This window comes from Urocampus carinirostris, chromosome 5 (assembly GCF_059441175.1).
Source record: "Urocampus carinirostris isolate Australia breed hairy pipefish chromosome 5, RoL_Ucar_1.0, whole genome shotgun sequence".
In the NCBI taxonomy this organism is placed as follows: Eukaryota; Metazoa; Chordata; class Actinopteri; order Syngnathiformes; family Syngnathidae; genus Urocampus; species Urocampus carinirostris.
In genome coordinates, this window is record NC_142353.1 from 33779003 (window position 1) to 33794557 (window position 15555).

At 41.7% G+C, this 15555-nt stretch overlaps 1 protein-coding gene across 9 annotated transcripts in view; it reads left to right on the forward strand.

Moving 5' to 3' along the window:
* Positions 1–15555, forward strand: part of LOC148366098 (membrane-associated phosphatidylinositol transfer protein 2-like) — a 102932-nt gene that overhangs the window by 49606 nt on the left and 37771 nt on the right. For all 9 annotated transcript variants that reach the window (XM_088336510.1, XM_088336512.1, XM_088336513.1 and 6 more), the window contains exons 4-9: positions 1065–1186; positions 1752–1985; positions 2726–3055; positions 7449–7544; positions 14982–15086; positions 15155–15216. In XM_088336510.1, coding sequence (XP_088192636.1) covers positions 1065–1186; positions 1752–1985; positions 2726–3055; positions 7449–7544; positions 14982–15086; positions 15155–15216 — 949 coding nt within the window. The remainder of the gene's footprint in view (positions 1–1064; positions 1187–1751; positions 1986–2725; positions 3056–7448; positions 7545–14981; positions 15087–15154; positions 15217–15555) is intronic.

Below are 15555 nucleotides of genomic sequence, written 5' to 3' on the forward strand. Positions count from 1 at the left end.
GCGGTCCCTGTATGCCTGGTGCCAGAGTCTGGTCCGCATGGGACTCCGCCAGGGCTGCCCTTTGTTCATAACTTTTATGGACAGAATTTCTAGGCACAGTCTTGGTGCGGAAGGGGTCCGGTTTGGGGGGCCCCAGCATTGCATCTCCGCTTTTTGCAGATTATGTGGTGCTGTTGGCTTCCTCAGGCCGTGATCTTCAGCTCTCACTGGAGCGATTGGCAGCCGAGTGTGACGCAGTAGGGATGAAGATCAGCATCTCCAAGTCTGAGACCATGATACTCAGCCGGAAAAGGGTGACATGCTCTTTTCAGGTTGATGATGAGATTTTGTCCCAAGTGGAGGAGTTCCAAGTATCTCAGGGTCTTGTTCACAAGTAAGGGTAGGCTGGAACGGTAGATCCACAGACGGGTCGGTGCAGCGTCTGCCGTAATGCGGACCCTGTCCGTCGTGGTGAAGAGGGAGCTGAGGCGAAAGGCAAAGCTCTCGATTTACCGGTTGATCTACGTTCCTACTCTCACCTATGGCCATGAACTGTGTGTCAGGACCGAAAGAACAAGATCCCGGATATAAGTGGCTGAAATGAGTTTCCTCCGCAGGGTGGCTGGGTTCTCCCTTAAAGATATGGAAAGAAGCTCAGTCATCTGGGAAAGACTTTATGAAGAGCCACTGATCCTCCGCATTGAGAGGAGCCAGTTGAGGTGGCTCGGGCATCTGATAAGAATGCCTCTTGGACGCCTCCCTCGGGTTGTTTTCCGGGCATGTCCCACCAGCAGGATGCCCCGGGAGAGACTACGACTCTAGGCTGGCCTTGGAACGTCTCGTGATCCCGTCACATGATCTGGAAGAAGTGGCTGGGGATAGGGAGGTCTGGGCTTCCCTGTTAAGGCAGCTGCCCCCGTGACCCGAACCTGGATAAGCGAAAGACAATGGATGGATGGATGTTAATGTTAAAAATTATTTATTTTTTGCATTGAATTGTAACTATCAGTCAATGTCAGAACAGCATGTTGGACGGATATTTTAAGACACAATATGAATGTTTTTCTTTTATTCTCCTTTTTCAGATACACGTGTCCATTTGTGGAGAAGTTCTCCATCGACATCGAGACGTACTACATGAGCGACACCGGCAACCAGCAGGACATTTTCAACATGTCAGCTGCCGACAAGAGACAGAGGACTATTGGTAAAGACAGAAATGAACTTTTTCTACACTACTGCATCATTGGGATGGCCAATATTGATTTAAAGGCCTATCTCTTCCCATCTTCTACATGAAGTGCCTCTGATGCACACGTATGGCTAATTGTAGTTACTGCAATGCCTTTGTTATATTTTAAAGGCCCAGTGTGTAATATTTGACCACTAGATGGCACTGTATTGTCTAATGCACTGATAAAATACTGGGGTTAATTAGTACACTTCATTGACAAAAAAATGTAGGAAGCATTGATTACAAAGAAAAAGCCCTGGAGGAGCAGCCAAATCTTGATGGAAGCAAAGGAGAAATTGAATCGAAGACCAATGCTTGGAGATAGAAGAGTGCCTCAGCAAGAAGAATTCAAAGAAAGCCTTCCACAAAGTTATTGCCCGCTATTGGTGTGTGAGTGTGTGTGTATGGGTACGCAAAAATAAAAATTCTAAAAAAATGTGAGATTTTTTTTCACATGACAGCGACGATTCATTTTAATTATATGATTGAAGTATTATTCGAATCAATAACAATTTCACTTCGTTTTTTTCCATGGCAGACCCTATCGACATAGTGACGGACCCCATTGCCCCCCACGAGTACAAGTCCGAGGAGGACCCCCGCCTGTACAAGTCGGCCAAGACCCAGCGAGGGCCTTTACTGGACGACTGGATCCAAGAATATAACAACAATCCGAGTAAAGCGCCCATCATGTGCGCCTACAAACTGTGCAAAGTGGAATTCCGCTACTGGGGCATGCAGTCCAAGATTGAGAGATTCATCCATGACGTTGGTGCGTACATTATTTTTTATGAGAGGGAGCCGTGGGGGATATTCCACCTTCTATTTCATCGTGTTGAGTAAACTGCAAAATCAAAAAAACTCAATAAATACAGGGATCCCTGTTTTTTTTGCTGTGAATGGGGACCACAACCACCCGTGAAAAGTGAAAATCCACCAAGTAGTGTCACATCTTCATTAGAGCAGACCAAAGCGGAGTTGCTCACTTGTCGACTAAGAATGGGAGGGAGAGTGAGAGTGAGAAAGCGAGCGAGAGAACAGATTGAAATGACAAAGGCGTGGACACAAACTCTTCTCAGTGAGATGTAGGAACATCGCACAGCAGGGTTCAGGTTACAATGCTGTATGAATGATGCTCTGATCTGAATTGGCCAATCGGCCTCAAGAGGGGCTAACCGATCTGCATGAATCATGGCTGCCCCCGCCCTTCACTACCTGTGTATTTTTATTCCATCTTTTTTTTTTTTTAATAAGATATTTTTCCCTGTGAAGGAGTGAACCAGCAATAACTGACACGTGAAGTACCGAGGGGTCTCTGTAACGGATTAATTATTAACTATAAATAATATTTGTTCTTTAATAATAATAAGAAGAAGAATAACAATAATGGACAGATGATTTTACTCACGGGTTCATGCAGGTGCTTAAAATCGTTAAAAACCTTGAATTTTAATGTATTTCCATGGTTTGAAGAGTGCTTGAATTTTTATCATGTCGTTCTTTTTTTCCCAGGTTTAAGAAAAGTAATGGTACGCGCCCACCGGCAGGCCTGGTGCTGGCAGGACGAGTGGTACGGTCTGACCATGGAGGACATCCGGCAGCTGGAGCTGGAAACTCAGCTGGCCTTGGCCCAGAAAATGGCCCAATTTTGCCAAGTAGAGGAGGCCACCGAGGCCAACGGGGAGACCACGCCGCCTCCAGTGAAGGAGCAGGAGGTCAAGGAGACCAAGGAAACGGAGGTGCCGGTCAGCAGCACGGGCCCCAACACGCTGCAGCCTCGTGGTGTGCTCACCAAGCAGTGGTCCACCTCCTCACGTTCCTCCCGCTCCTCCAAACGAGGTGGTGAGTAAAATTAGTATGGTCTTTTTCTGCAGGGAAAACGAGCATCGTCTTCTTGTAGGCTGACATTTATCATCAGTGATATCTCTATACAGAGTTAATTCCTTCCGAGATAGTGCTCGCACCTCAAATTGCTCTTGTAGTGAAATAATATTATTAAAAACTAAATGATTAATTCCAGTCCTCCTAAAAGCATCCGATTGAAACCTAAATAGCTATAAAACACATATTGCTGGTCACTAGAAACACATTCAATTAGGAATTAAACGTTAAAAATAAAGTAATAAGATAAATATTATATTAACCAAATAAAATGTGAATTTATTATGAACACTCCCTAAGAAGGCAGTCGCCAGAACAAATGTGTGCCAACATATGTTTCCACTCGGTCTTCTTACACAAGGAAAATTAGCCTCATTTTCTGCACAGAACGAACATTGTTTTCTTTTACGATCAAAATTAGCATTGTTCTTTTAGCTTGCATCTTCTTCTTTGCCGAAAGTAACGTCATCCTTTTCGATTCCGCATGATCTCATCAACACTGCTATGGAGCATTACCATATCCGACTGCACTTAAGGGGAATGGTCACCTCCTACTTCAGTTGATTCAAGTTTCGGTTCCGAACCACCCAGTGGCAAGACCTGGAGAAGGGGATCGTCACGGGTTGCACCATCTCCCCCATCCTGTTTGCAATGGGCATGAATCTACTCATCACTGCCGCGGTAAAGGAGACCAGAGGGCCGATGACGAGGTCTGGCATACGTCAACCTCCGTTGAGATGCTTCATGGACGACCTCACTATTACAGCAGTAACCCATGTGCAAGCAAGATGGATCCTGAAGGCACTTGACGAGGTAGCAACCCAGGCTCGGTTGAAATACAAGCCTAGAAAGTCAAGAAGCATGGTGATCAAGAGTGGCGAGGTCACAAGCAGGTTCCAACTTCGAGTCCAGGGGGAAATCATACCATCAATTGAAGATAACCCAATAAAATGCCTCGGAAAGTGGTACGATTCATCTCCGGTAGAGAGGGGCAGCGTTCTCAGGACAGTAGAGCAGGCTGATGAGTGGCTGCAAAGGATTGAGCGATCAGGCCTACCATGCAAGTTCAAGACTTGGTTGTTCCAGTACGGTCTCTCCTACCAAGACTTCTGTGGCTGCTAACTATCTATGAAATCCCTCTGACGGCGGTTGAAGGAATTGAGAGGAGGGCAAACAAACATCTCCGCAAGTGGCTTGGATTCCACCAAGCTTCATATCATTAGTGCTTTACGTCAGGTCGGGACAGCTGCACTTTCCCCTGTCTTCGGTAGTTGAAGAGTTCAAGGTGGCCAAGTGTAGGGCTGTCATGATGCTCAAAGATTCCAGCGACGAGATGGTTAGGGCCGCGGGCGTGATTCCAACATCTGGGCGTAAATGGGCAGCAGACAGCCAAGTACATCAGGCAGCCTGAGGTTGAAGGATGTCATCGGAAATCCATGCATAGGGCGTCAGGAACTAGGCTCTAACCATTCCCAGCAATGGACAAAAGCTGATCAAGGGCAGAGGAGAGACATGGTGCAGGCCAAGGTCCTCCAATTGGAGGCCGAAGGCAGGTGGTTCAGGGCTGTGGAGCTTGGAGTCCAAGGAGCCTGGACAAAGTAGGACCTCCCAAAGCAAAGGATCACCTGGCCAGAACTCTGGAGGTTGAAACCTTTCCGGATGTCTTTCTTGCTCTGTTTAGTGTATGACACCCTTCCAACACCAACCAACCTGTACAGGTGGGGGTTGAGGAAGGACCTACAGTGCAGGCTATGTGGTGGGCAGAATGCCAGACTGCTCTTACCCAGGGCAGATACCGCTTGCGCCATGACAAGGTCCTCAGTGCTCTGGCTTACATCTTGGAGCAGGAAAGGCGGAGGAAGCACCAACCTATCTCAGCACATTTCATCCAGTTCGTCAGGGAAGGGGAGAAACCAGCATCCTCCAAGAAGACCAAGAAGAGCCTCCTGCAAACAGCACCAGCATGGGAGATGGGGGTAGACCTGGGAAGAAAATTACTTTCCTAGGTAGTCCAAACTTCCCTGATTTGGTCAGAAGAGGCCCAAAAGATGATCCTGATTGAGCTAACTGTACCGTGGGAAGATGGATGCAGCGAAGCCCATGAAAGGAAAAACGCCAAATATCAAGAACCGGTCCAACAGTCCAGGGACAAGGGATGGCAGGCCTGGCTATTCCCAGTGGAGGTCGGGTGCAGAGGCTTCCCAGCGCAGTCTGTATGGGGGACGCATTGACAGCTCTGGGAATAAGTGGAAGGGAGAGGAAGGCAGCTGCCCAAAGAGTGGGGGAAGCCGCGGATAGAGCCTCATGCTGGCTCTGGAGTAGGAGAGGAGTTTAGCTGGGGACCAGGAGAAGATGGGCAGTGACTGGCCATCACTGCCGACCCGCCAACTCGAGGGCATTGTGGTTTAGGGTCGAAAAGCCCAGTGACAGTTGGACACCACCTGATGACATATCTTAAGCGACTGCAAAGTTAGCACTGATTAGAAGTGTATGTAATCGTCTTGACGGCTAGTATATTTTTCTACAACCCATTAATTAGCTACAAAAAGTTGCATGTTTTTCTTCTTTACTGGAAACTAGCGAAATTTTTCTCTTAAAAAAAAAATGGTTTCTTAAAATCGTGGTTCGTGCACCCGTACACACAACAGCTGGGCATGTTGTCTTTGTAAATTGTGACTCTACAAACGCATCTCCACATACAAATCTTCTTTCGTTCCATTCAAACTCATAATGCTACTCCCACTGTTTTGTGTCAACAATGTGCACGCATCCTGTGCTGATCCGGTGATGACAAAGCCTGGAAAGGGGTCAATATATCATCTTCAGAACTAAACATTATAAGTGAATGAGACAGGCGGGCGTGGCTTTGCTGTTTTATGTAACTCAAACAACCTGTTGCATTACAACTGTGCTATTTTTAGCAACCGCTGCACCTGCAGCAGCAGCATCCCACGACTTTTCACCTGTGCCAAGACCATAACCCCCTTTTCACACACGGACACAAACGCACATTTGTGGTCCTTTGCAGTTCTATTATTAGCCTGCGTGACATCTCAGGCCGGTCCAGCTGGAACCTCCTCAATTTCCTTTTTCTGACCGTCGAGTGATCCAGCTGTGCGCTCGACCCTGTTGCACGTTTACATAACGCCACGTGCGGAGGAGTGCAGTATTTCTTTGCGGTGGGTTGGCACAGCGTGTTTAAAAGGATAAAAATGGGAAACTCAAAATATCCTCTGCTGCGCACATTCCTCTTCCCTTGCTTAACCCTTTTTTTTTTTTTTTTTTTTTAGTGTTTTGACATGACACCTCCACATTTATCGAAAAAAAAGGGCAACATTTGGTAACAAAAGCGGACTGAACTCTCAATATGTTGTAGTGAGCCCAAAATGTACACTACTGTTCAAAACTTTGTGAATTTCATGAAAAGAAATCACTCTTTTATCTACAAAATGAGTTGCCCAATGTCTGTGTTCTTTTACCACTATCAGTCTTTTCCTTTTGTTGGCCAGTCTCATCAGATGTGGCTTTTTCTTTGCCACTCTGCCATGCCAGCATAACATCTTAGAGTTGCTTCTTCACTGTAGATGTTGACACTGGTGCTTTGAGGCTATTATTGAGCCAAGCTGCTAAATGAGGCAAGTAAGGTGTCAATTCCTTTAACTAGACTGTATTGTACTTGTCCTTTTCCTTGGTTATGCAGCAGGGCCTCACACATTACTTTCTACTCTGAAAGGAGTAGTATACACCGTTGTTGGAGATCTTCAGTTTCTTGGCAATTTCTCAAATTGAATAGCCCGTACTCTTAAGAACAAGAATACTGTTGAGTTGCTCATGAAAGTTATGCTTTCCCGACCATTCTAAAAGTTTAATCACACCCACAAACGTGAAGCTCCAGATACTCGACTAGCTCAAAGGAAAGTTTGTTCTATAGCTGCTGTAACCAGCTAAACATTCATGCAGAAGGGTTTCCTTAATAATCCATTCGTCTTCCGATGCAATTGCAGAACACTGGAGTGCTGGTGGCTGGCCTCTTTACACCTATGTAGATATTGCATTAGCAAAACAGACATTTGCAGCCAGAATAGTCATTTACAATGTTAACAAGATAAGGAGTGTATCTTTTATTAGTTTTACATTAACTTCATTGAAAAAAACAACAGTTGTTATTTTCCTTAAAAAATAAGGACATTTCTAAATGACCCCAAATTTGAACATTGGTGTAAAAAAATAATTCTTACATGCATAATATTGTATGTGTATAAATATTTATACACATTTTTTTAAAGAAGATTATACAATTGGGTATTTTCCCTTGTTAGGTCATTTTGACTTTGTGTATTTTGTTCCTTGGCAGTAAGCCCGTCTCGACACAGTATCTCCGAGTGGAGGATGCAGAGCATCGCTCGTGACTCTGACGATAGTTCGGATGAAGAGTTCTTCGACGCTCACGGTAAGGAGCTAACGAGGCTTAAGGCATTTAGTGATGCTGTTTACACAGATCCAGTGCACCATCGGAATGCTCTTTGGAAAGTTATTACACAGAACTCCAGGCCTATAGGGGGCAGTCATTCACATTAATGGGATGGGTTGATATGCTATTTTGACGGCATTATAAGTGATTATTTTAATATTTTTGTGTGTTTGTTTGTGTGAAAGTCGACACCTTAAAAGTAATGTTAACATTTTTTATTTTTATACTTTACAGTCTAGCGCAAGGGTGGGCCAAATTTTGGGGTTGCGGGCCGCATTGGGTTACAAATTTAATTTCATCTGGATTTATTTATTAATAGACCATTTCATCAAATTTTGAAACACTCAGAATCAAAACAAAGTAAAATTCATGACAAAATAAGTATTATTTATACACATTAATGCTTAATGAAAATGTATTATTATGGGGCGGACCCTTGGGACAAAACAACAACATATCATTGATACTTACGTACGTTTTTTTAACCATTTTTGATATTCTCATTCTATTTTTACCATTTTATCTTGGTGAATTTAAAAAGTCAACAGGCCACAGTTTGTCCACTCCTGGTCTAGTGTAAGCTATTTTTAAACCAGTCCCTTTTTCAAGTGCAACGCAAACTACGTCTTTTCTACCCGGGTCACTAGGGTCTTAGGTTGGCCCTCACAGTAAAGCGCACGACTGTCATTACGGTTTTTTAAACCAAACTTTTTCTTCCAAGAAGCTGACTCATGCATGCATCTCTCTAACCACAGATCAGTTCTTAGGCTTCCAAGAAACCCAGCATGCTTTGGGCTGCAGTTGAAATAAAATATTCCTCCTCTTCTTATCGACCTCTGCCGGCTCGCCGAATGACTGTCTCTGGGTTTTGGCGAAGGGACTGCTTGCAATGTCTGAAGTTCATCCGTCATTTCCTCTCTGTCGAGTATTAAACTCTTCTTTATTGTGTGGTCTTGTTTTCTTATCCTCACAATCAGTATGTTTAAATGCCGGGACTAGTCGGATTAACATGAGAATATTGTTTGTTTCCTGGTTTTGTAGGGCACAGTAATCAGAATATGCTATTTTGCTAATCTGATTAAGAGGGTTGCGGATTATATTGTAAATCAGTGTGGCTTGTTCATCGTCTGATGCAAAACTGTCAACTCGGAGTGACTAAAACATATACAGGTCAAGCTAATAAATGACATTGTATAATTTTATATTTTCTTAGGTTCAGTTACGCCTTTTTTCAAAACACTCGCCGGTCTCGCAATATGCTGACCTGCTGGTTGTATGTCTCTTTGCCATGTTTTCACTCCAAAGTTTCTACAACCATGTCTAGATTCAGTGCTGTCAAACCAATGCACACCAGTCTGCAAAATCTGGTGTGAGTTGCAAGATTTTGTAAACAATGGCCAGAGAAAATGACTTTTTATAAAATAAATATATTTTCACATAAGGTTGGCAAAAGTTGAATGAAAAACGTTTTCATTTTGGAATATGATCTTATTGAAATATTTCAACCAAATTTAGTTTAAGATCTTATAAAGTTGTTTAGGTTGACGATTATGATTGTGAAATCTCGATATATTTTTTTTCTTTATTGGTGTCACAACAATCCGTGTAAACAGAAACAAATTCCACAATCTAACTTTTTCTGAACAAGCCTCACCTACAATGGTCATTTCCTCCGAGACATTTTCCATTTTCATTTCATTTTCTAACACTAGCAAAAAAATCTACAGTTGCATCCATTCATTTATATTGTAAGTCCATGCTTCTGCCAATCCATGTGTGAGCATAAATATGTTTTGGGATTATTAAAATAACCGGACATACCTCTTTTTGGAATTCAAGGAAATTTGGGTAGCGTCAATATAAATGTTTTGCTTTTTATTTTGGGCTTGTCATCTTGTATTTATGATGGCATTAAAACAGAATAAAGAGCTATTTCGACCACACAAATTTGTATGAATGCAACAAAAAGATAAATAGTTATTCCTTGTTATCCCTAAATATTTACATCAGTGGTTCCCAAATTGGGCAGTACCGCCCCCATTCGAGTTTTAAATGGCTTAAGAATATCAAAACAATAAAACTTCAAAAGAAAAGTGTTTTTTTCTTTTTTTTGAGGTTTGTCAAAGACAATCATCAAAAGTCAAATTGATAATATTCAAAATGTTACTGCACATTAATGAGGTCAGAGATACCTCAGTACTCAATCAATCTGTTGGGGTTCAGTCAGTGTTTGATCACCGAATTGTTCGTATACCAATACATTTTTCCCCCCCGTAATTGTATAATAATGATATTTAATTTATATGCATTCCAAAAATGTATAAATCGTGTACATCAGGCACGTCTAACTCATTTTTTATTAAAAGTAATAAAAAAATACAATACAAATGCTCCTTCCTGCCACTACAGGGCAGTAAATATGTATAAGAGCAGATGTCCAGTCTGATTTCATGTTAAAGACAATATTGTGGGGTATTTTCTCAGCTTCAGTAGGTCCAGCTTAGTATTTTAATCTGATGATATTTCCTATCACTGCTAAAACTCTTGCTAATCGACCACGTGCTATTTTCTTTCATTATCTGTATCCCTATTTAACTGGCATTCTAACTGCCAGCTTAACTGACTTTCCAAGACAGTGGGCCGTCATTTAGTGACTGAAAGCCTCCAGCAGCAGGTTGTTTAGATGAAAACGAAAAGGATGAATATTTAAGCCATAGCAAGACAAGTTGATCATTCCAAATCTGTGATTTCAAGAATATTGAATCTTTACAGAACTAAATACTCATTCATGTCACCCAAGAAGGCTGATCGTCCAAGGAAGACAAATGCAAGAGGGGACAGGTCACTGCAGAAGATTTTGGACCTAAGGCCCACACTACAGTAATCAAACCTCTCATTGGCAAATATCAAAAAGCTAGACCGAGCTTTTCTAAAGAGCGTGTTGTTAGAACAGAGAACTGTTCCAGAGTTCACTTCAGTGATGAAAGCAAACTGATTTGTTTGGGGGTCTTCTGGGAAGCATTATGTTCGGCGACACATTGGAGAAACACTAAACACAAAGTGTGTTAAATACAAAAAAGTCATGAAAGTGGAGGAGGAACTCTCATGATTTGGGGCATGTTTGCTGCAGCAGGAGTTGGGCAGAGAGAATGCAAACGTGTATTAGAACCTACTTCAACAGCACCTGGTTCCTTACTTTGCATTCACGGCAAAACAATTCTCATTGTCACACATTAAAATGGGTAAAGAATTTTCTTGAAGGTGAAAACATTGAATTAATGGCGAGGCTTGCCCAGAGTCGTGTTCTCAATCCAATCCAGAACCCCTGGTGACCAAATCATGGTCAATAACCCAACTTGGCGCCGACTGAGGGCGACGTGTTGTCTTGAGCTCTGAAAATTTTTCTAATTTTATGCGCTGAACATTTGTTTACATAGGGTTTTGGAACACTTGGAGAAAAATAACTCGTATTTCAGGACTTTATTTATAGACTACTCATCTGCGTTTAATACCGTCATACCTTCTAAATTATATGTGAAATTACGTGATGACCTCAGTTTTCCCGTTTCGATTTGTAATTGGATTTTGGATTTTTTGCCCGAACGTCATCAAGTTGTGAAAATTGGTAATCATACCTCGAATGATCTCGTTCTAAACCCCGGTACCTCACAAGGATGTGTTTTATCACCTTGTCTTTATTCCATATTTACGTATGATTGCAAATCCATTGATGATACAATCTAGTTGTTAAATTTGCTGATGACACTACTGTTTCTGGTTACATTATGAACAATGATGAGAGCGCATACAGACAGCAGGTGGATAACATCGTGGAATGGTGCAATGGAAATTATTTGATATTGAATTTGGACAAAATCAAAGAAATGATTATTGACTTTCGGACGAAATACAAAAACCAGAAGGAATTTTTACTTGTTGATGGTAAAAGAGTCAAGCAGGTGGAACATTTCAAACTTCTCGGGACTTTTATTTCAGAAGATCTAAGCTGGGCACTGAACTCGGAGAAAATTCTAAAGAAAGCACGCCAAAGAACTTTCTTCCTAAGGAAGTTGAACTCCTACGATGTTCATCAGGAAATCCTAGTTAATTTTTATCGTGCGATTATTGAAAGTGTTTTAGCAAATTCTATTATTGATTGGTTTGGTCGAATCACAAAGAAAGATCTGTCGAAGTTCAATTCTGTAATCCGCACAGCGGAAAGGATTGTGGGCACCGGTTTGCCATCCCTGGAATCAATATATAATGATAGAGTTTTGAAACGTACCTCAAATATTCTTAAGGATGAGAGTCATCCTGGAAATGATCATTTTCATCTATTACGGAGCGGTAGACGCTTGAAGTCATTCAGGGGTACTAAAAGGTTTACAAACAGTTTTTTCCCCAAGTGCTGTCCGAATCTTTAATAATTGTAAATTGTAATTTCTGTTTTTCGTTTTATATTCTGAATGTTGAATGTTGTTAAATCTTTAATTTCTTACTGAGCCGAGACAACGAGACAATTTCCGATGATTTTTATGTGAAGATTATTGGTTGAATAAACTATAAACATAAACACTACTATCACAAAGCTGTGGAGGAGGCTGGAAGAAGAGTGGACCAAAATCACACCAGAGCAGTGTGAGAGACTAGTGCTATCCTGTGGCCGCAGATGTGCCAAAATCATTCACAGAAGAGGCATGTACACTTCTTACTAATTGCTGACTGTTGCCACCTTCAGATTTTTTAATACCAGTCATTAAGATTCTCTAAATTTTGTTCAGTGCATTTTATGAAGAGGTTTTGGGGGTAAACTGCTTTTAAGTCATTTTGTGAAGAAAAAAAATAAAATGTCATTTACTGTGGAACAGTTAAGATGGTATTATTTCAAAATGATTACAGTTTTTTCAAGTTGTTCTCTAATTCTGATTTCCATTGTATATTAGGTGTTGACAAATTTTTATGGACCAGGCCCCCCCCTCAGAACATAAAGTTTGGATCCCAGAGCCAAAACTGAGTTTGACATGCCTGGTGTACATGAACAATGATAATTGTTGAAATGTATCCATAATAAAGATAAAAATATGATTATTTTTTTAAAGGATTGACTGTGCCATTGAGCAGTGTTACGATGGCAGACACTTGTAATTTACTGTCATTATTCGTATTCTTCGACTTCATTGTTGTTCTTTTTTCCTCTGGTACGCTTCCATTATCCAAGAAAAGAAAAAAAATCCACTATATCACCATGAATTCTCAAAACGTGTCATTGAAATGATGCTACCCTCGTGTCAAGATTTTTTGTGCAAACATCGAAGAAGAATTTAATTGAATTTCTTAAGTCAAGCACTGATTTGTTTGAATATATGGGCATTTGAGTATCGACATTCATTTATATTATATTTATATTAAATCCAATAGATTAGTGTTTCTTAACTGGTATGTCAGGACCCAAAAGTGGGTTGTGGACTGGTTTTTCGAGTCTTTACCTTGACAAAATAATCCGAAGAGGAAGAAAAACCAGGGTTGAACACACTCCCCAACGATAATACCTTGCTTGATTTAGTCCTCTGGTTCAGTGAATCAGTGTGTTTGATAGGGACCACATCTCATTTTATTGCGATTTTGTTGGTTCTAGTTCCCTTTTTTTGTCCATAAAAAAATTATCCGAAAAAGTTGGTGATACGATAGATCAGTGTTTCTCAACTAGTGGGTTGTGACCCAAAAGTGGGTTGTGGACTGTTTTTAGTGAGTCTTTACCGTGACATATTAGATAGATAGATAGATAGATACTTTATTCATCCCCGTAGGGAAATTCACACTTCCAGCAGTCTACCCTGTTGTTTATTAACAGATGAACATGATGCCCGAGGGGTGCTTGTAGCGAAGTGGATGACGTCGCGCCAGTCCAAAAATTCGACATCCCTGCGGCAGATGGAGAACTTTTCTTTGCGAAAATCCAGGGATACACCACCTCGTGTTAGCAAGTCCGTCCGCCTTCTCTCCGATTCCCCCCGGCTTTCGTGTCTCTGTTTAGCGGCGTTGAAGCCGGATTGCTCCGGGTAGCTCCGGGTGGCTACACGTTAGCGTCCGGAATGCTAAACGTGAGCCACGTTTCCGCAAAACACAGCAACTGCGCTCCCTGTGCGCTTCGATGTTTTCCAAAAGCACTCGATGATCTTATTTGGTCGTGAGTTCGCATTTACCATGATTACGGATGGTACCGAAGACATAACGCCGCTAGCCGCTTCGCTAGCTCCGGCTTTCCCTCCACGATGGGCCCCTTCATCACGCCGGCACGAGAATTCTTAAGGGCACGCATTTCTTGTGCGTTAAAACCCATGTCCATAGGATAGAAGTAATCCATAGTGTAGTTGTCAAAACGGGAAGAAAAAATACCGAAGATAGGAGCAAACAATAAAACAACAGGGCAGCTGCTGGAAAAGGCAGCAGTAGAAAAAACAGGGTTGAGCACACTGCCCAATGATAATGCCTTGCTTGATTTCTTCTTCCTGTTCAGTCAATCAGTGCGTTTGATAGGGAACACATCTTATTTTATTGTGATCTTGTTGGTTTTATTTCCCATAGAAATTCATCCAAAATATGTGATAAGATGGATTATTGTTTCTCAACTAGTGGGTTGGGACCCAGATGTGGGTGGGGGGACACATTTTAAGTGTGTCGACGGCCTTGGCAAAGTAATTATAAAAAGCCCCCCCCCCCCCCAAAAAAAAAAAAAATACTCTCTAAAAGCAGATTGCGATAATGCCCTTTTCAATCTTTGTTCAGTCAATCGTCACCATCACAATTTGATTGAGAGGGACCACATGTCATTTTATTGTGATTTTGTTGGTTTTATTTCCCTTTTCTCCCCATAATAATGGCTCCCAAAAAAAATTGTGATAAGAAAAAGGAAAAGTGGAAAACAGTCACAACACTGATCGGGTCAAAGAAGGAAATTATAATGAAATATGAAAATTGGATACGAGCGTCTGATACAGTAAACGTTATATTTTCAGCTTTTTACAGGTATATTCATTTTTATTACTACGCAAATAAACGATTTAGATACACACTTTATTAATATTTCAAATATCTTTTAGTATTTGGCTCTTTAAAAGAGGTTTTAGGGGTCGCTTATATGCGATATGGGCTTCTATGCGAGTATATACGAGACTTGAATTTTTGTTTTTTGCTAGTCATTTTGTCTTTTTGAAAAAAAAAGGAGTATATATTCTTTTGTCTTGTCTTTAAACTGCACAATCTTTTCATTCGTTACATTTGAGAAGTGGAATTTCTTTCTTGATCTGGGTAGCAGTCTGTCATTAGGGTGGAATGCTGGTTCCTGAGTTCAGACCAGTTTATAACCACTACAATAGTTTCTATTTAGGAAATAAATGTAATTTCTGTGTGTTGCAGAGGATTTCTCAGATGGCGAAGAGGTTTTACCCAAGCAGATCACCAAGTGGAATTCCAATGACCTCATGGACAAGATTGAAGCGTCAGACATGGAGGAACCCTCCGGTACGAGTAAGGACCACGAGCGAAGATGTTCTGGCATTGACTTTGTTTTTTGTGGGCGTTTTTTTCAGGCGAGCTCTTCAAAGACATGGAGGACTTCGACAGACCAACCGGTGAAGAAAGACTGGATGAGGTAGGTGTCCGCAAACATGTTTTCCCCAATTTTCTCGGGGACCACATCTGCCCTCTAGTTCAGGGGTGTCAAACACACAACATGTGGGCAGGATCGGGCCCACCAAGGCAGTGAATCTGGCTCACAAAACAACCCTGAGAGAAGCGTAAGAGAAAAATGAGATGCAGGTTTAAATATGTCCACTTGATGAGGGCAAAGCCAGGCGCCACTCTTAGAGCAACTGTATCTGTATTTCACTATCTCTCTTTTTCTCACTCTCTTTATCGCTCTCTCTTTCATTTCTTTCTTTTCTCATTTTTGCTTCTCTCGCTTTTCTTTTTCTCTATCCCATTTCCCTTT